Below are 20,234 nucleotides of genomic sequence, written 5' to 3'. Positions count from 1 at the left end.
AATGATTGTAAAGCTTGGAAATTGCAAATTGTTTTAATTAGAGGTGAATTTGTGATGCGAATTTTTAAACACTTTCAATATTTTCGAGGACAATTAAATGCAGCAACGGCTTGACCCACTTTTCACACATGCCACGGCGTCGTTGTGAAGCTGCGTCAAGTTACACGTAAGAAAATAGGAACGTACCGGAAGTTAAATGTATTGTCTTCAAAATAAAATCATGAAGTGAACTAGTAATACATACAGAAATTATTATTTGAACTAAATAGAAGTGTCGAAAACATGTAGTTAGTATCAAAGAGATATATGTCAGGTGAAAATGACACGTCATTTCCAGAAAATGTCTCATTTGCGCTTCTAGAAATCATATTTTGGAAGTCCTACCGGGAACGCGTAGGTTTTCATTGTTGCTAACTTCACACTGTCTCCGCGTGTTGATGCCGAAGAGAGGATCGAGGAGAAACAAGTTTTTCCGCATCGCAGAGTCCCAAACTCTCGCCGAACCCACAGAAAAATGGAGATGAAAAAGAGGGTCTCGTTAGAACTGAGGCACCGGTCGCCCACGGAGGTGAGTAACCCGCTTTGTGCTCGCTTTTACGGGATTCGTTACTGCGTAAACTTGGCCGGCCGGAGGAGTAGGGGGCAGGCGAGCACATGGCAGCATGTCTGCAGCTCCACAAAAGTGCCAAAATGCGTATTTAGCGATTAAAGTACAACTCCGAGCTGATGTAAAACCTGGAAATTGATGTAATAAGTTGCATTTGAAGGCTTCCGTTCACTCCCGGACGTGTTTACCCTCTCGGTAGTTTAATCGCTCGTAAACAATCGCGTCACGCAGTTGTTTACCGCGTTGTAATTTTCATTTTCACTCATATTTAGCGATATTTTTAATTAAAACTGCCTTGCAAGTTGTTAAGTAGTTAGTTACGAATTTCGTGTTTGTGAAAAGACCTAAAAGCGCCTTCTGCTTCGGCGCTGAAACCAACATCCGTGTGTCCCGGACATGGCTAATACCTGGATCTACGATATTTCGAAGTTTGAAAGGAATTGTGTCTATTTTCACACCAGTTTACGATTTGTTAATCAACAAAACACTATATATTTTTTAAATCTCCTAATTATTTCTAAATTATAGCTGTTGTTCAGTTCGTAAATTTTTTTAGATAATGTTAGCAATAAGCGTTAAAATTCACCTGCGACTTTGTGGTTAATCGTATATTAACGCAAATAAAGAAATGCATTGTAGTTCAAATACGTATAGTTATTTCCTATTAGAAAAGCCTTTATTTAGTTATGTTAAATCTTCAAAAACTCAAACGAGGTTGTTTATAGCGTCGCTTTTCCAGCAACTAGTCGGACCCCGTGTTCATAACGTGCTAAAGGCGCGTAGCCAGCGGCGTGTGAGCGTTAGCGTGCTAATGTGGCTAACTTGTACATCCTGTTTTGCTATGTTCGTCTATATCACTCCCAGAAACTCCAAAGAAGCGGGTTTGTTTTCAGTCAAGGTAGCTTCTCATGATCCGGGGAGATGAGAAATAGAGCAGCGGGGACGCTAGCAGTTAGCAGGAGAGTTAGCTTTGCAGCGTCACGTGTGTTAGGAGTTTACAAACAGAGTCCGGATCCGGTCCAGCAAGAAGCTGATGAGTTCTCTGCAGTGAATTTTATCACACTTCTGTCATCATTTATACAATGAACCAGCAACAGTTCTGTTAATTGAAAAGCAGGTCCAGAGATTTGCTGCTGTTGAACAGTGAATGTGCACATTTCTGCCATTTATGATGGAAAACAATGAGTTTTTGATAACATTTATAAATAAACTAAATAAACAGCACTAAAATATTAAAAGGCAAATTCAGTAAAATACAAAAGAATAATCAGAGAATTCAAAATGTCATGATAATTGTATTATGCAAATACATGTAGGTACAGGTAAATCATTTAGACATGTAAAGATACAGACACAAAAGATGGTTTCGGCCTGAGGTTCACAAATAATGTCAGTCATTCTGCTGTGGAACGCACCAAAAAAAAAAAAATGTGATCTAGAGATCAGACTTTATGTGTTCATAAGAAAAACGAATGGAATTTCCTGTCGCTGCTGCCCGTGTGCAGATTCATCTTTGTTTCAGCTCACAGGAGTAAAATGACTGTTTGAATTACTCATACTGACACCACGAACATCATTGATGTCATTTTGAAACGGAGTTCTGAGTTTTGTCCCAACAGTCAGTAACAGCTCACCTGCAGCTTAAAATGTAAAAAATTGTGATGCATCTACTTTAATTTGATTATAAAACCCTGTGACCCACCTTGTTTTAACCCGACCCGTGTCCCTCTGCTCAGGTCCAGGAGCTGGTTCTGGATAACTGTCGCTCCAGTGTAGGAAAGATCGAAGGAATCACAGAAGAATTCTCAAACCTGGAGCTGCTCAGCCTCATCAACGTCGGCCTGACCAGCGTAGCAGACATCCCCAAACTGGACAAACTCAAAAAGGTAACAGAACCGATCTCACAAACAGTGTTGAAGCATTTACACCCAAATATACCCGGCAAATTTCTGGTACTAACTTCTAAAATGTGATAATTTGATGCTTTTCTTGGTCATGTGTAATAGGTGAACGCAAACAATTGGGTGATTAATCAATTAGTTAATTGGTGTAAACATAGCAGGCTGCTAAATTGATATTTCATTAATTGTTTTGGCTATTTTTAAGCTGGTATTGTGAAACTATTTGCAGTATTAAGCTTTTAAAAAGAAACTATTTCTGATTTTCTTTTGTCAAATATGATAGTGGAGCTGATACCGTTTGTTTAAATTAAATGTACACACGTGGACAAAATTGTTGGTACCCCTCAGTTAAAGAAGGAAAAACCCACAATTCTCACTGAAATCACTTGAAACTCACAAAAGTAACAATAAATAAAAATTTATTGAAAATTAAATAATCAAAAACAGGCATTACTTTTGAATTGTTGATTAACATAAATATTTAAAAAAACAAACTAATGAAACAGGCCTGGACAAAAATGATGGTACCTCTATAAAAGATTGAAAACTATTTGACCAGAGTGACATGATTAACTCAGGTGTGTCATTTAATTGACATCACAGGTGTTTCCAAACTCATAATCAGTCAGTCTGCCTATTTAAAGGGAGACAAGTAGTCACCCTGCTGTTTGGTGAAAAGGTGTGTACCACACTGAACATGGACAACAGAAAGCGAAGGAGAGAATTGTCCCAGGACATCCGAAAAAAATTATAGACAAACATCTTAAAGGTAAAGGCTATAAGACCATCTCTAAACAGCTTGAAGTTCCTGTGACAACAGTGGCTCATATTATTCAGAAGTTCAAGACCCACGGGACAGTAGCCAACCTCCCTGGACGTGGCCGCAAGAGGAAAATTGATGACAAATTGAAGAGACGGATCGTTCGAATTGTATCCAAAGAGCCCAGAGCAACCTCCAAAGAAATTAAAGGTGAACTCCAAGGCCAAGGTACATCAGTGTCAGATCGCACCATTCGTCGTTGTTTGAGCCAAAGTGGACTTCATGGGAGACGACCAAGGAGGACACCACTGCTGAAAAAACTCATAAAAAAGCGAGACTGGAATTTGCAAAAATGCATGTTGACAAGCCACAAAGCTTCTGGGAGAATGTCCTTTGGACAGATGAGACCAAACTGGAGCTTTTTGGTAAGGCACATCAACTCTATGTTCATAGACTCAAAAAGCAAGCATACGAAGAAAAGAACACTGTCCCTACGGTGAAACATGGAGGAGGCTCAGTAATGTTTTGGGGCTGCTTTGCTGCATCTGGCACAGGGTGTCTTGAAAGTGTGCAAGGTACGATGAAATCTGAAGACTATCAAGGCATTCTGGAGAGAAATGTGCTGCCTAGTGTCAGAAAGCTTGGTCTCAGTCGCAGGTCATGGGTCTTCCAACAGGACAACGATCCAAAACACACAGCCAAAAACACCCAAGAATGGCTGAGAGAAAAGCGTTGGACTATTCTAAAGTGGCCTTCTATGAGCCCAGATCTGAATCCCATTGAACATATGTGGAAGGAGCTGAAACATGCCATTTGGAGAAGACACCCATCAAACCTGAGACAACTGGAGCTGTTTGCTCATGAGGAGTGGGCCAAAATACCTGTTGACAGCTGCAGAACGCTCATTGACAAATACAGAAATCGTTTAATTGCAGTGATTGCCTCAAAAGGTTGTGCAACAAAATATTAAGTTATGGGTACCATCATTTTTGTCCAGCCCTATTTCATTAGTTTTTTTTTTTTTAAATAATTATGTTAATCAACAATTCAAAAGTGATGGCTGATTTTGATTATTTAATTTTCAATAAATTTTTATTTATTGTTACTTTTGTGAGTTTCAAGTGATTTCAGTGAGAATTGTGGTTTTTCCTTCTTTAACTGAGGGGTACCAACAATTTTGTCCACGTGTGTAAATGGCTTACAGATGTTAGTTTTTTTTTTTACACAGAATGTCAAATATTTGTAGAGTTTAACTTCATGAAAAATATTCGCACTTGTCTTTGTAATTTATGAAAATTGTTGAGCAAACATAGTGAGAGTTGCAGATTTCAATGTCTCAAAATGAGAAAATGTCCTGAAATAATTAGTCAATTAATCAATTAAATGACCAACAGAAGAACTGTTAGTTGCCGTTATTATATCTTATAAATTGTTTTGGTAATTAAGCAAATATTGTGAAAGAGTATCAAATTTCATATATAAAAATAGAGCTTATTTGACTGACATAATGATAATCTGCTGTTTTTATTGTGTTTTGGCTGTTTTTATACAAAGATAAGAAAAATATGTCTTAAGAAATGCAAATTTCACCATCTTCAAAAGAGGTTTTTTGTATATATAAAAATAAGGCCTATTAAGCAGTTGCAGAAAAATAGGAGGCTTCTATTGATATTTTATTAATAGTTTTGGCTGTTTTATCAGCAAAAAGATTAAAAATGCTGCTTTTCTACATTTTCTACATTCTACATTTGTAATATTAGAGCTGAAAAAGTGTCAATTGTTCAGTTATTTGACAAATAGAAGAATACGAAGCCACTCTTGATATTTTAATGAATTATTTTGTCCATTTTTTTAACAAAAACTGTGAAAAATGTATCATGCTGTGCAGATGTCAGTGTCTACAGTAGAAGGGATTTCCTGCTTTTTTGTCATAGGATGGTCTATTAATCAGTTAAATGACTCGTATAGAAATAAATAATTGATTTGATATTTTATCAGTGTTTTTTTAAGCGCAATTTGTGAAAAAAATCACATAATTGCAGATCTGAGCATCTTAAAAGGAGGCGATTTGCTGCTTTTCTGTGTCGTGTCTAATCAGTGAAACAAAATAAGACGTTTTCCTCAGATTAGCAATTGTTTTGACTTTTCATATATAAAATTAATCAAATCGTAATTGTCAGATGAATGAATAATAGAACTCATATTTAGACGCGGCCTTATATGCTTTTAATGTAACATGTTTGAATTTTAAGGATTGATGTTTCGGTACAACAAGCAACCTAAAGTTTCATGGCTTAAATTCTGGAAATTTATACGTTAACTTCCTGTTTATTGACATTTTCCAGTAAATAAAAAGCATCAGTCAATTTAGAAAATAATCTGCAGGTGGATTTGTAAAGAAAATAATCATTTGCTGGATCTTTTAGTGAAAATGAACATCTTCACATTATTTTTTTTACGTCCAACCAACAATATTAAAACTCAATTTTGTTCTTCTCTGTCGAGTTTGTGTGATTTATTCTGAGACTGATTGTATTTTCTGTCTTTTTGCAGTTGGAGTTGAGTGACAACAGGATATCTGGAGGTCTGGAGGTCCTGGCGGAGAGACTGGTCAACCTAACGCACCTTAACCTGAGCGGCAACAAGTTCAAAGACATCAGCACTCTGGAGCCGCTGGTGGGTGAAGTTAAAGCAACATTCAGAAGATCTTAATGAGTCCCAAATGTTGCTTTTAGCTTTTTTGTATGTTGTTGGTTGAAAACAATCCAAACTATTGCTATTATGCTATTAAATGTTCGCGTCATAGCGTAATATAAAGTTTACATTAAGCAAAAAACAGTTTCTAAATGTAGCTCCATCTTTATTTTTCTGTTTCCTATTTGCATCTAGTTTTTGTTATCTTGTACTATGAGTCACTGTTAAATGCAGCTATATCCAGTGAATGTTGTTGTAAGTGTTGCTGGTTTTCTGTCTTTCTTCGTGTGTTTGTGAAAATGTATTAAATTGTTCCCTATATGTCTCAAGGCACTAAAGTCATACCTGGACCAAAAAAGGTTCCAGAGGATGTTAAGAGTTCTTCAGTTAATTTTTTTCTCTCACATTAGTGTAGCTTTTTTTGCTAGTAGTTGATTAAAAACACTCCCTTTGTCTTGTTTAAAAAAAAGTACCTAAATCTTCAGTGTTCTGCCTCACATCTGATTAATTAATTATGCTAAATGAAATTATTGTTAAATGTAGCCGTTTTTCATTTTGCCGAAACCGAAACTTAAAATGATTTGTCAACTATGCAACTGGCAGAAGAATAACAAGCCACTATTGTGATATTTAATGATTGCTTTGACCACATTTTAGCGGCAAAAATAGTGAACAAATGTCTACGAGTTGCTGATTTCAGCGTCTTTAAAAAGCTTTTTTCGTACACGTGAAACGATACTTTAATTAATCAATTATGTGGTTTGTAGTATCTTCTTTTTTTTTTGTAAATCATCAAATTGGTGACATTTTTTCACATTTTTTGCAGATGAAATGAACAAAACGATTCCTAAATCTAAATATCTTGTTGGTTTTCTGTCTTGTTTTGACTGTTATGTTTGTAGAAATGTATTAAGTTGCTCTCTGTGTCTCTTAAAGCGCCCGTATTCTGCACAATTACAAGTTTTTAATTGAATTTTTAGTGTTTGCTGAAGTCTGTTTACATGGTTTACCTTAAAAAAACGCTTCATTTTTTTTGTGCTGTGCAGCAGCTCTGTCTGAATTTTTTGCCTCCATCTAAAGTAAAAATTTTGCTTGAAGCTTGAAATCAGACATTTGATGGTTGACCAATAACATCTGCCTTGATCCCACCAGAAAAAGTTGCCCCAGCTGAAGAGCCTGGACCTGTTTAACTGCGAGGTGACCAACCTGGCCGACTACAGGGAGTCCATCTTCAAGCTGCTGCCTCAGCTCACCTACCTGGACGGATACGACATCGACGACTGCGAGGCCTCCGACTCCGACGGCGAAGTGGACGGAGTCGAGGACGAAGATGAAGGTTCAGTATCAGCAAGGCTCTGACTGACAGATGACTGTTTTGATATTTCACATTATTTTTTGGCAAAAATAGCGAAAATATGTCTCCCGAGTTGCAGATTTTAACATCTAAAAAAAAGAAGATTTATTGCTTTTTTTTTGTCAGATGACAGTAATGCAGAAATCATGAATCAGTTTATTAATTCGATGACTAAATAATAAGCTGCTTTTGTTATATTTCGTAATTTTGGTCTTAAAATTCAACAGGAATTTGGACTGCGTTATCAGCAAAAATATCAAAAAATGTTAAATATTTGCAAAAAAAGAAATGCTCTCTTCTGTTCTGCATCATTTATATATCAGAGCTGAAAAATGTGTTAATTGTTCAGTTGACTGAGAAGAAGAATCAGCCACTATTCATGATGTTTTACTTATTGTTTTTGTCAATTTCAAGCGGAAATGGTTAGATAATGCTACGAGTTAAAAAAATTTCTTTTCTTTGCAGACAGACCAGTTCAAACTATTAGTCAACATAAAAAAGTGTTAATTATTCACTTAGTTGACTGACAGAAGAAGAATAAGCCATTATTTTTGATATTTTATTAGTTATTTTGGTCATTTTGGAGCAGAAATAGTGAAAAATGTATGAAGAATTACAAATTTCAGCATCTTAAGACCTGTTTTTGCTTTTCTTTGTCGTGACGTACCGGAAAAATAAGAAGCTCCTGTTGATATTTTTAAATATTTTTTTTTGCCATGCTGTCAGCAAATACTTTGAGTTTTTCTTTATTTATACTTTTTGTCCTTGTTTCTGTGTCCCAGAGGGAGAATCTGAGGACTTTGAGGAGGAAGAGGAGGATGATGAAGACGTAGTGGCTGAGGATGATGATGAAGATGACGACAGTGGAGACGATGAGGTGAGACTTTTTGTTTCAGGTCAAATTCAACTCTGAGCTTTGAGTACTCCACCTTGCCATTGACCAAGAGCTGACTGGACTGTGTGATCAATATTTTTAAGAAATAACGTCTAAATTCTGCAGTTCAGCTTCTTCAACGCGAAGACTTTTTGGTTACTTTCATTCTCTGTTTTTTAAAATCGAATATCTTTGAGTTATGGACTAAACAAGGCATTCGGGGTCGTCTTCTTGGGCTTTTGGGAAGCGCTCATCAACATTTTTACCTCCGCCAAAGAGGTTATGTGACACCTGGCGTCTGTCTGTCTGTCTGGCTGGCTGGCAGTCTGGCAGTCAAATTTTGAGGGGATGTAGACTATGGTAAGAGGAAGAGCTGATCTAATTTCACTTTGAATTTTTACCAGCTCATGATTGTTTACTGCATGGGTTTCCTGTTTTCCTCTCTATCCTTGGAGGAGGTCTGCACTCTCTGACTGCTTTTCTAGTTAACCATTTATTAGAATGAATCTAGAAAATTATCATTCCAGCTCTACTGAAGTGACCCGTGAGGGAACAAACAGCCAGAAGTCACTAATTTCAGACTTCTTGTTAATTTGATGCCAGTTCTTTTTTATGTGTTTGAAGAAATGGCTACTATTTTTGGAGGACTTTCATTAAAGCTTCATTTAAGTAAAAGTCTGATGCAAAGAATCAGGGTGTGTATTCAGTCGACGGTACGGGTCCTGTGGTATGTTGTGAGAAAACTGCGCTTCTGTTTGTCTTGATTTTGCACCCTTTTTTTCAGCCATTTCTTGCCAAAACATGCAGTCAAACCTGCTTCTTAAAGTTGTAAATAAAATTGTTTATTTATAGTATTGTAGAGCAAGTTTTTAGTATATACACTAACCTTTAATGCTATTGTTTATCTGGTATCTTTTTGTTGTTGCCTGTAAGCTGCTGAATACTTGAATTTCCCTTGAGATTAATAAAGTATCTATCTAGATTGCGTCCTCTTGCATCCACGTGTGTAAACAGCCTGTTAGAAGTTAGCTCATGAGCTGTAGTTCACCTTCGTGGAGGTAGATAATATAAATAATTGCTCACTTCCGCAGCGATTCCTAAGCTCTTAAAATCTTTGAGCCTCAAACCACAAAGTCGGTTTTTCATGTTAAACAGTCAGCTGAGTTTGGGTTTGAAGCAACAATCGGGTCATATTTGTCTCTGCAGGACGGAGAGGTCAACGGAGAGTTGGACAGCGAGGATGAAGATGAGGATGAGGAAGATGAGGAGGAAGATGGTAAGTAATTGTGGCTCCTTAAATCCTAAAATCGTGAAATTTCTTCAAATGAATACTTCACTTTCTTCAGTTTTTGTTTTTTTATGACTCTCTCCAGTAAAAATGTATTGTTTTTAACTTATGCTGGAATATTTCTATTTTAATAAACCATCAAGTCCACGACTAAATATTTCCACTTTGAAACTGAAGGTAACAAAACACAGATTCAGACTTTCAAGGTTTCACACGAAACAAACCCAAAGAACCAATCCTGTCACTTTACAGGGTGTGGTTTTCCGTATTATTACTTACTTCATTATTATACTTATTGCTAGTCATAGTAGTATTTGGATTGTTATTGTTCTTCAGGAATAATTTTCATTTCTAACTTGAGTGGCTGAATAGTTTTACAGTTGTAAGTGAGCTGGTGTTGTGAGTTACAGCGAGTGTTGAGATTCAGTAGATCTGCACATTTTAAAAGGAGACAGTAGTTTAGAGTTATAGTTAGTCTTGAATACATGCACAAATGTTTCATTTTCATGTTAAATAAAAAGTTTATATCTGTAACTTTGACACACATCAATTTTTGTAGGGGTTAAATCAGGGAGTTTAAAAATACTGAACATTTTATGGTTTGCTTGTTGCATTCTTTAGGATTTTTAAGGTTGATTTATTTGTCTTTTTAGCAAAACTTCAACATAGTCAGATGTAGCGCTGCTGCTCTCTGAATTCACATAAATAATGTAGTTTTATGGCAACTTGAGACTTTAACCATGCTAACCAACGTCTGGATCCAGGATGAAATGAAGCAGCAGTATTGTAGAAATACACTGTATTTCTCTATCTTTCTATCGATTTATCTATCTAATATTGCATGTAAAAGTCAGGTAAAGTAAAGTGCATATTAGGAATTCAGATTTTATTAGGAAAAAATACAAATAATGGAACTATATGCAGAGAATCCTCGGTTTACGACATCATTGACCTATAACACTTCGTGTTACATCGGATCTGGACAAATACATCGTCACACGGTGCTATGAGATGGCTTTGTTTACATTTGCCGGTTGTACGCCACCTTGGATTGTGCTACATTCGCTAACTTTTTGCCCTTCATTATGGCTCCTAAGCTTTAGTCTTATGATGGCAGAGCTTCAAAGAAAAAGGAAAGCCATCTCCATGGAAGTGAAATAAGATATGATGAAATGCTCGTAACGGGGTGAAACACCGCCGAACATCGGTGAGGCTGTAAAAACAGTGCAACATATTGTATTGCCCATCTGTGATGAATGAGTGAGACTTTATCTAGTTCTCTGGTCATTTATTGAACTTTCACACCGGCTACTGTGGGCCATAGTCAACGCTAAAATATCTTCTTAACCCCAGAATTAGCCGCTGTTCCCAGCTCTCTCTTTCTCGACACACACATCACTACTGACTCTGAGCCAATCAGAGGTCAGATAACTAAACATGGCATGTTCACTGACATTAGGTAAATCTGGAACTGAACAATATACATTGAAACATCAACAACAATATTAGTCCGTTGCTATATTCTGTTATCTTTTGTAAAATGACTCCTGACATGCATGAAAGTCGTTGGTATTCATGACTTTTCTGAAGAACTAATCATATTGTGATTCATCTAGCTGCTTTGTTTACATTTTTACCGGAGCTCTCGATTACGGTGAAAATCGACTGATGTTGATCCTTGGAACAGAACTCCAGTGTAGGTCGATGATCCCCTGTGCATAATACTATATGTGACAAGAATCCTGCAACTGCTTTAAGTTTTTGTTTGAAAAATTACTCTATCAGTGGGACAGTTGCAGCTTAGGTCAGTTTAAATGATCAGAACCAGGAAATAGATCGGTTGTGTTGTTATATCACTGGCGCTGTTTAACCTTCGATCTCTCTTCTGCAGACGAGGATTCGTCTCCGGCCAAAGGAGAGAAGAGGAAGAGGGACCCCGAGGATGAGGATGATGAGGATGATGATTAAAGACCTTCTTGAACCCCTCCCTCCTCTCGCCCCGCCTCCCACCAACGCTCGCCTCCCTCTTCCTCCGCTCGGTCGACTCCAGGACTGCATCCCTTTTCTGAAGCTGGTCTCATCCCAGTGCAGACCTAAACGACTTCCGTTAACTTCTAAATTCCGGTGTTCATCGTTCAGTGCGTCATGTTTCGTGATCTTGATCCAAAACTCACTCCCATTGATTGTCCTCATCACAAAAGCTAAAGTATCCCAAAAATGCAACAAAACCTGCTAGGAATATGACAGTTTACAGCGTAGTCTTACACTTTAAAGTCCCCCTCACATTACTGTTTTTTGGCTTCTGTTTGTGTGTGAACTCAGGAAAGAAACACGGCGAGGTGATGTTAAACAAAAAAGCAGATTACGAGCACAGTTTTAAGGCCAGAAATAGGCAAAGCAAAGTCTCACTTAAGAGATAAAAAAATTTTTTTTTGCATCTTTTTGTGATTTTCAGGATTAAAAGTCATCAAGCCGTGTCGCTCTGTAAGAAGAAAAAAAACGTGATGGTAATTTGTTCAAGCTGAACTCCAAAATCTTGCTTTTCGTTAGAATGAAATGCATCACCGGTCATTATAAGCTCAAAATGTGTCACAGAGGGGAGTGCAGGTTAGAAACAAGATTTATATTTTACAATTGAAACACAAATCTCAAAAATAGCGAACCATCACGTTCCCGAAAAAAGTTTGTCATAAATTAATTCGGTGTTAGAAATGTTTTTATTTTTTTTCGTGTGGGTTTCATGTTACAATTTTGCAGGAGAAGAAAACATCCCAAGAGCTAAAACCCAAGAAAAATACACAAAGGTGGCATCTGTAAATGGAAATAATGAAAGATAACCAAACCTCTGATTTCCTTATTTCCCGTTCACTTTTGTTTTCCCTCTATTCCTTCTTCCCCAATGTCCCTCTCTGACATCATCACTCTGGGACTGAACCAGCAGCTCTGATGTCATCATTGTGCTCCGGACGAGCTCTGTGATGTCATTCAAGCGAGCATCCGAGATCCCCTCCTAAAAATCCCAAAACAACCCTCCATCCCTCCCCCCCATGGCCGAGCGCGCTCAGGGCAAACTGTGTTCTCTCTTTTTTGCCAACAGAGCTTTTTAAAAGAAATATTTTTTCAGAGAAATTGTTTCTTGTTTAATTTTGTATGGTTGTCTGGGGACACGCTCTCTCTTTCCCTTTCCCTCTGCCTCCCTCTTTGTCTCTGCCTCTTTTCATTTCTTCCCGCTCAGAGAGATCCAGCTGTTCCTTCACACTTACACTGACTAGTTGAGTTTGTGTTTTCTTGTTTCTTTTTTACTTTCTGTAAGTTAAATGAAAAACAAACAAAAAAAGCATACAAAAACGGACTTTGTAAATAAAATCTTAACATTTTGCTCCTGGCGTTTTCTCTCTGTCGCGCCTTTTGTGTTCTTTTTATCTTTCATTTGATTCACTTTATTTAAAACCCAGACAGTCATTAGGCAACGCTCAACCCTGATTCTGGATTGTTCTTTCCCAGCCTTTTGATTAAAAAAAAAAAATCCTATCTGCTGCTTCAAAAAAAGGATTTATGGGGTTATCAAACATTTCTTTTCACAGGTTTTGAATGTCAAAGTGTGTCCTGAATACCATTTTGGGGTTTCGTTGCTGCAAATATTTTTGACTTCGGTTGGGGCTGCACTAAGAAAGTAAAAATGCTAACTTAAACCAAAAACTGTTCTTTGCAGTGCTGACACAAAAGAACCATTTTCTTTGTACAACAGTCTTGCGTTGATGGACCATCCATCAGAACTTTCTGCTGCACATCATTCTGCTACCAAGAAAAGCCCAAAACGTTAAACCAATTCCAAACATCCTGGGAATTAATTGTAATTTTCTACATGTAAGTTGTTGCCTGAAGGGTGTTTCCTGCAGTTAAGGGGATTTAGAAAACGGGCTTATAACTACAGTCTGTTGAGTCAGACTAGTTCCTCAAAGAACCTGTTACCAAGAGGTTATGTAAAGAACCACTAAATGGCTCCTTTAGGTACCATAATTCTTGCTCCACAGAACTTTTGCAAATGTAGGTTCTTTATGGAACAATTTTCCAGATAAGTCTTTGATTCCTGGATTTCAGAACCATTTCTTGTTTTCTATTAGAATATATGTAATATCTTTGGTTCTGGACAGTTTTTATACGTCTGCAGTCACCATTGACTCCACTGTTGTGGGAACCTGCTGTATTTTCCATTGAATTCTATGGATCAGGCTAACCATGCATGTTGTAGAGATTCAGTGTGTATGGGGTCTTAAAATGTGAGGTAATTGCAGCTTTGTGCTTTAAGTCTTTATTTTTCAAACCAAATCATCTAATATCTCCATGGAGAAACTCTGCAACAGAAGATTTGTTGGTTACAACCTACACATTGTAATCGAATTGTGAATCAGTGAGCTTTTGTAAGAAACAACCGTAATAGCCATGTAGAGATCTCAGCTGTGTGTCTTGGTTGGAAATGATGGTTTATAGCAGCGGTTGAGTCAGAAGGTGGCTCTCATGTTGTTTCTGGTGTTTTTAATCTCCAGCTCCAGCTGAGCGATTCTCACCTGCAGAGCAGAAACAGAAGCACTAAAATGTGGTACATTAGTTTTTATGACACTCTATGAAGTCGCACTGTTTGTATACTAACGTCTTTCTGGTTGAGCTCTTCCCTCAGGCCTTGAATCTCATCCTGCTGTTTGTAAAATGCCTGCAGCAGCTGAAACAAAGAAGCCTGGGGTGAGTTTCAGGATGGGAGAAGGAGCAGGAACTTGGTCCACAGTGATCTCAGACGTCCATTATTCTTTTCTAAGAATGATTTCACGCCTGACCTCGCTCTCTGTGGTCGGCGGCGGCCTCTCGGCGGGTTCACAGCAGTGTGGGGTGCAGCAGTACGTCCACAGCGGGATCTGGGTCTCGTCCGGCTGCCAACCGGACAGATCGCTCACATCTCTGGGGTATTTGGCGTCCTGGTAAGCCAGCTGCTCCTCCATGAAGGCCTGAACAGAGAACAGCAACAAAACCACCAGAGAGAACTTGGAGGAAGGTTCTCAAGTTTTCAACAATGTCTGAAAACAGTAATTGGAACAGATTGTTTTACCCGTCCGCACAATCGGAAGAAAAATCTAGTGTGGGATGTTGTTCAGCCCAGATTACTTGGTAACCTAACCATAACCTTTGCAGTATTACTTTTCTCAATAATTTGTGCAACATCAGTTTCATATCTAATATTTAACCATGTGCAGTATTTTAATTGAATACAATATTTCGCTCTCATGATGTCACTGTAGTTTGCAGTATTTGAGATTTAACTTTTACATACAGCATGCCAATGTATTGTCCAATATTTCATTTTTCAGCAGTGATATTTTTATATATAATGATATTTTATGAATAATATTTAAAATAATACTTTAAATGTCAAATATTTTAATTTTATGTGCAAATTCCAATTTCCGTTTATCCTATGTGGTCGTACTTTAATACCTTTAATTACAGTATTAAGTTTTTATTCTTTCCCTTCTTTTAGCCTACTTATTCCATTTTCATTTATGTATTGTGATTATATTTTACTGTATTTTTTTTACTGAGCAATTTGTTTTTCTGAGCAACATCTGGCAAAAGAATTGTCTTTAATTTACTTAAAGTCTTATCTAATCCTATTTTAATATAAAAGACTCACGGATATAGTCATAAAAATAAAGGGTTTGATTTTTCTGAGTTAAAATCGGGATAATTACAGCCCCCACATGGTGCTGCTGACACTGTTGCCAAGGCACGCTAAAAACATTCAAAGTCCGCTCTGCAAGAATATAAGAAGTTGCAACAACCAATCTAAATTGGAAGATTATTTTGACAAGTAATTGCATTATAGCATTTACAGAGGGTGTTTTTTAGATTCTGTAAAATATGGCAAACCAATTGGTCATTGTTTCCAAAGGAGTAAGATCCAGTGAACGGTTAGTTATCAGAACTTCATGTAAAACAATCTCTAAAATCATGCAAATTCGTGCAATCACATTTACTGCATTCTACCTGCTCTATAAAGTCCAGGTCTGTCCCCGTCACAGCGCCCCCAGCTGGACCCATCTGGAACCGGAGGGAGCTCAGCTGCCTCACCAGCCCCCTCTCAGCCTGGGTTTCTGGGTAAGGGTTGGCTACTTGAGTCCCAGGCTTCAGGGACATTAGCACTGGGTCTGGTGGAGAGATGTAAGAAACGGGTGGTGGTTGTGATGATCACATATGAGACTGGAGACTGAAGACAGGTGGACTACTGACCCCTGTTGATTCCCAAGAGCCACTCCTGAGCCGTCATGGCCGCCTGGTTTCCAGCTGTCATCGGGTATAGATCTTCTTGGAAGGTTCCTGACTGGAAGGATGTTAAGGAACCACTGTTTTTTCTGCTCTTAGCATTAGCTATATCAGCAGAGTTAGAGAAACATGAGAAACGCTAACCTGTTTCCGTGGTACAATCATTGACAGCGGCTCCACCAGGTCTTTGATGGTGATTAGACGATAAAACCGGAAAACCTCACAGGCACATACATCCAGGCCACGTTTTGGCATCACACCTGTAGCGAGGTCAGAGGTCAAAAGAGAGGGACCTGATCATGTTAATTGCAAAATGCGCTGTCTGCTAGCATTCAAGAGGGCATTTAGGACTTGACAGTACAAGATACAGATTAAGGATGTTTCATACAAGTAATTTTTAAGGTTTTATTTAATGTCTATCAAACTTCAAGAGTAGAGTGTGTATAAATATATGCTTATGAAAATCAGATATATCCTGAGTGACTGTTTAAATCATGTTACATTTGGCTGCTCGGATGCTCAGTTGGAGCTTGCAGAGTAGGACGCAATTCACATTAGTCTAACTATAACCACAACTTTGTCATGTTGGGTCGGCTGGCGTAATCATTGTCGCAGAAGCCAACTCATAACTTTGACTGTGCGGTAATGAATATAAAATTTTTCGTTGTTTCAGATTACCAGGAAAAAAAATGCACAGTGCAGAGTCTAAGCTATGTGCTGAAGTGTCAAGTTGGGCACATAAAGTTTTGGCCAATTTCTTTTGAAGGTTTAAATTTCCGGGGTCCATGCAGCTCCAAACCAACAGGATGTCTGAAGCATTAATTTTGATTTTGATAATACTAAATGCAAAGACTGTGTCCTGTGACGCACAACTACCTTCTTAGACAAAAACTGGTTCTTTCCAAGCATAGAACACCCAAACACACACGCTAAGCACTGTTATGCAGTCTAATGTAGTAAGGAATGTACAGACCTGTAGTAGTATACAGGATACTAGCTGTGTTAACAGTTTGTATATCTGGTTTTGACCTTTTTTGGTAACTTAAGTTGTTTTCCTAAAACTTGCTGTATATTGTACAGCTACTTAGATGCAAGTTTGCTAAGGTGGTTTAAAACTAGCAATGGTATAGCAGCAGCTTTCCAAAGGAGACACTTTTTGTCTGAAGTACATTGCACAGTTAGCTAAGCATGGTCTTTTTCTAAAGTACTTCTTCTTGTAAAGTACATATTAGTACAACTACCAAACAGTACTTGGTTCTTCTTTAAGTGGGTCTTCTTAGTAATTGATACACTTGATTGAAATTTGGTTAGGTTTTGTCCTTTTCTCTCATAAGTATTACTTTTTTCAGTTCTGTGTGGGATTACTTAGTACTAAAGTTGATTAAGTTGACTAAGTTGGGCTAATGCAGGTACTGCTACGAAAAGACAAAGTTAGCTCTTTCTGTTTACAGTGCGTATTATTACACCTAGCCAAGTTGGTCTTTTTTCTAAAGTAAATATCTGAACAGCTAGCTTAAGCGGCTATTATTTTTTGTAATAAGTATGGGTAAATAAAATTGATATGTTTTATTTGTAGAGCTACAGTCAAAGGTGGAACTGTTTGTCTAAAATACATACAGCTGGCTCAAAGTGGTCTTTTACTAAGTTAGTCTTTATTATACATTAAGTACTGCTGCAGCTAAAAAAAGAAACGTATGGAAGCTGATACAGTCTGTAGATGTGTTTGAGGTTACAAATCTGATTGCTTTCTTTGCTAGTGTCAATTTTAAAGGAGATCTTGCTACATTTTTTCTGTCAACAGTTTGGTGTGTGTGTGTGGGGGTTTGTTGATGCATTTGTTGATCCTACCGAGTCCTTTCTGTGGCAGCAGGGATCTGTACTCCATCAGGAAGCTGATGTAAGGTTTCTCAGAACTCAACTCGTAGTACCGGATGTTTCCATCACCCTACAAACACAAAGACAACACTTATTGTGAGGCTTAACCTAATTTCAGCTACTTAAGATTGATTTGTCCCTTTCAAACCCAGCCAGCTGCAGAGAAACAGTCCAAACTGTAAAATGAGTAAATGTAGTATTTGTTTTATACCTTTCCAGCCAGGTACAGCATGTGTGTGTCCGGGTCGTAGAACGGGAAGAGAACTCCTGCAGAACCGTCCAGATCTTCTTCATACAGAGGCTCAGATAAGTCGTCCTGCTCGCATATACATGCAGACAAAATGAGACAGAAGTTACTGTCAAATGTATCCGCAAACTGACAACACAGTTTGAAAAAAAATCTAGTAAAGAAAATGCTATATATTATTCAGAGTTAGTTCAGATAGTTGGCAGCTTTAGTTGCCCTGTCTGGTACAATTACCATATTTTATGTCCGGCCACATCCAAACAATGGTGACTTGCCTGCTGCAGGAAGATGTTGGTCATTTTATATTAAAAGGTCAAAAAATGATCAGATAAAAAGTAAAGGGAGACAATGTGTCTTACAGGGTCCCAGAGGACGATCTGTCTGTGGTTCCAGGGCGAGCTGCCGGTGGACAGAAGCATCTTTAAGGCTCCAATGTATAAAACCTTGTTGGCCCTGTGCGACTTACTGCTGGACACCTGCAGGAACATTAGTAGCATGACTGCACATCCACGGGCACACACAATCAGAGTAAATACAGACTTCAAAAACACACCTGTAAAATCTTTCCCGTCCGTGGGTCCAGGACTCGAACCCGTCTGTCCTTGGATGTGACCGCCAGCCTGCTGCCATCCGTGTTGAAGCTGACCGACAGAAGCAGCGCCTCGGACGGGTAGCGGTGGTGGACGGGCATCAGCACCACCCGGACCGGCTGCCTGATCACAGCACCTGCCTGGGACACATCCCAGAGCAGGACCTGGAACGATACCAGGGACAAAGTCAAGCCGGTTCTGCATGGTGAGTTTACCTGAACACACCGAAACACGAAGGTGATGGTTACTATTTTACACCTGCTGGGTTTAATGGGAAAATCTCTGACAAAGTACTGGTCTGTTTTTTTATGTTCATATTGTGAAAAATTTCAGTTACATTCCCATGTAGTACATGGGAGTGGGAAATTTGTGCTTTTCAATATATGTTATTATTTTTGTGTGTACTTTAGTGTTCAAAATACGCTGAAATATGACAAAAGTTTTGATTTATACATCAGTCTGGACAAAAAAATGTAGATTTAAGCCGATGTCTTTGACCTTGTAGTCATAGGCGGAGCTCAGCAGCAGGTTCTCGGCCGTTGGATGCCACTCAATCAGCGCCACCCTCCTGGAGTGACCCATCAGAGTCTTCCTGGCCTTGGTGAGGTTCTGTTGGACACCACAGACCGGTATGTCCCAGATCTTCACCTGCAACCAACACATGCGCTATTAGTCATACATTTACCACCATTAAACCCAACCTCAGCATCAAATTTTAGCATAAACACGAGGCTGACATACAGTGCAGTCTTCAGAGCACGAGGCGACGCAGTGATCGTCGAACGGGTTCCACTTAACGTCCAGAACTCTGGCTCTGTGACCACACACCCTAGGGTGCTGGGGGTCCACCCTGCCTGTCTGAGACACGGCATGAGGACATTTTACCTACTGGGCACTCACCTGCTTTTAAAAATCTGGATTGTTTTTTATTAAAATATGGAAGTTTAAGTAGCACCAGATTACATTTTTAAACAGAAAACCCAACACACTGAAAGGAAAAGTTCTATATGTAGTGGCTCTGTTGCTAAGAATTCATGTTTATAAATTAAATATGAAGCTACAGTTGACAACTAGCTAGCTTACTCTAGAATAGTAAAAAGAGGTGGAGTTGTTAAGCCCAGGCATCCAAGGCTATGTCCCCAAATGTTTCATAATCAGCCTTGAAACAAAAAATTAAGTTTGTTTTGCTCTGGATCTATTCATTTGTTATTCTGATTGTGTGTTGAAGTGCTTTAGGATAATATGATAGAGTTGATCAAAAATGTTATATTATTAATGGTACTGAAATGGGAAAGGCCCACAAACATGATGGATGGGCAGAACCAGGAAAGACCCGCCCCCGGCACACTCGGTCACCACGGCGATGAAGCAGGGATTGGCTGAGCAGTAGTGGTTGTCGTGGACGCTGCGTGTGATTGGCACCCCGTCGTAGCTGTGCTCCCTGGTGGCGGGTTTTCCTAAGACATGACGAAACTTGGAGCAGCGGAAAGATGAACGCCACGACATCTGGAGGACAGGAAACGCCACAGGAGGAAGATTAGCAGGCTTGAGATTTTTGTTTTTCACAGCTTAAATTATCAGATGGAAAAAATAATAGAAAACAAAGAGAAGTGTGTGTGTGTGTGTGTGTGTGTGTGTGTGTGTGTGTGTGTGTGTGTGTGTGTGTGTGTGTGTGTGTGTGTGTGTGTGTGTGTGTGTGTGTGTGTGTGTGTGTGTGTGTGTGTGTGTGTGT

The 20,234-nt window shown here is 38.6% G+C and overlaps 2 protein-coding genes across 2 annotated transcripts; one reads left to right on the top strand and one right to left on the bottom strand.

The window, feature by feature from the left end:
• The first annotated feature begins 398 nt into the window (after positions 1 to 398).
• Positions 399 to 12,857, top strand: LOC110949519 (acidic leucine-rich nuclear phosphoprotein 32 family member B-like). Its single transcript, XM_022191628.2, has 7 exons — positions 399 to 568; positions 2,344 to 2,493; positions 5,822 to 5,944; positions 7,115 to 7,298; positions 8,099 to 8,193; positions 9,397 to 9,466; positions 11,370 to 12,857. Exons 1-7 carry the CDS (start codon positions 515 to 517, stop codon positions 11,444 to 11,446), a joined length of 753 nt encoding a protein of 250 aa, XP_022047320.1. The 5' UTR covers positions 399 to 514; the 3' UTR covers positions 11,447 to 12,857.
• An 823-nt stretch (positions 12,858 to 13,680) lies between these two features.
• coro2ab (coronin 2Ab) lies at positions 13,681 to 20,068 on the bottom strand. The gene is made up of 13 exons (XM_051944215.1): positions 19,808 to 20,068; positions 19,244 to 19,360; positions 19,001 to 19,150; positions 18,466 to 18,666; positions 18,272 to 18,388; positions 17,877 to 17,981; positions 17,639 to 17,735; positions 15,935 to 16,050; positions 15,758 to 15,848; positions 15,505 to 15,675; positions 14,311 to 14,528; positions 14,130 to 14,198; positions 13,681 to 14,046 (listed from the first exon to the last, which is right to left on the bottom strand). The coding sequence occupies exons 1-13, from the start codon at positions 20,006 to 20,008 to the stop codon at positions 13,981 to 13,983; spliced, it is 1,719 nt and encodes a 572-aa protein (XP_051800175.1). The 5' UTR covers positions 20,009 to 20,068; the 3' UTR covers positions 13,681 to 13,980.
• Between the last annotated feature and the right edge of the window lie 166 nt (positions 20,069 to 20,234).

Source organism: Acanthochromis polyacanthus, chromosome 23 (assembly GCF_021347895.1).
Source record: "Acanthochromis polyacanthus isolate Apoly-LR-REF ecotype Palm Island chromosome 23, KAUST_Apoly_ChrSc, whole genome shotgun sequence".
In the NCBI taxonomy this organism is placed as follows: Eukaryota; Metazoa; Chordata; class Actinopteri; family Pomacentridae; genus Acanthochromis; species Acanthochromis polyacanthus.
This window is presented reverse-complemented; position numbering and strand designations above follow the sequence as displayed.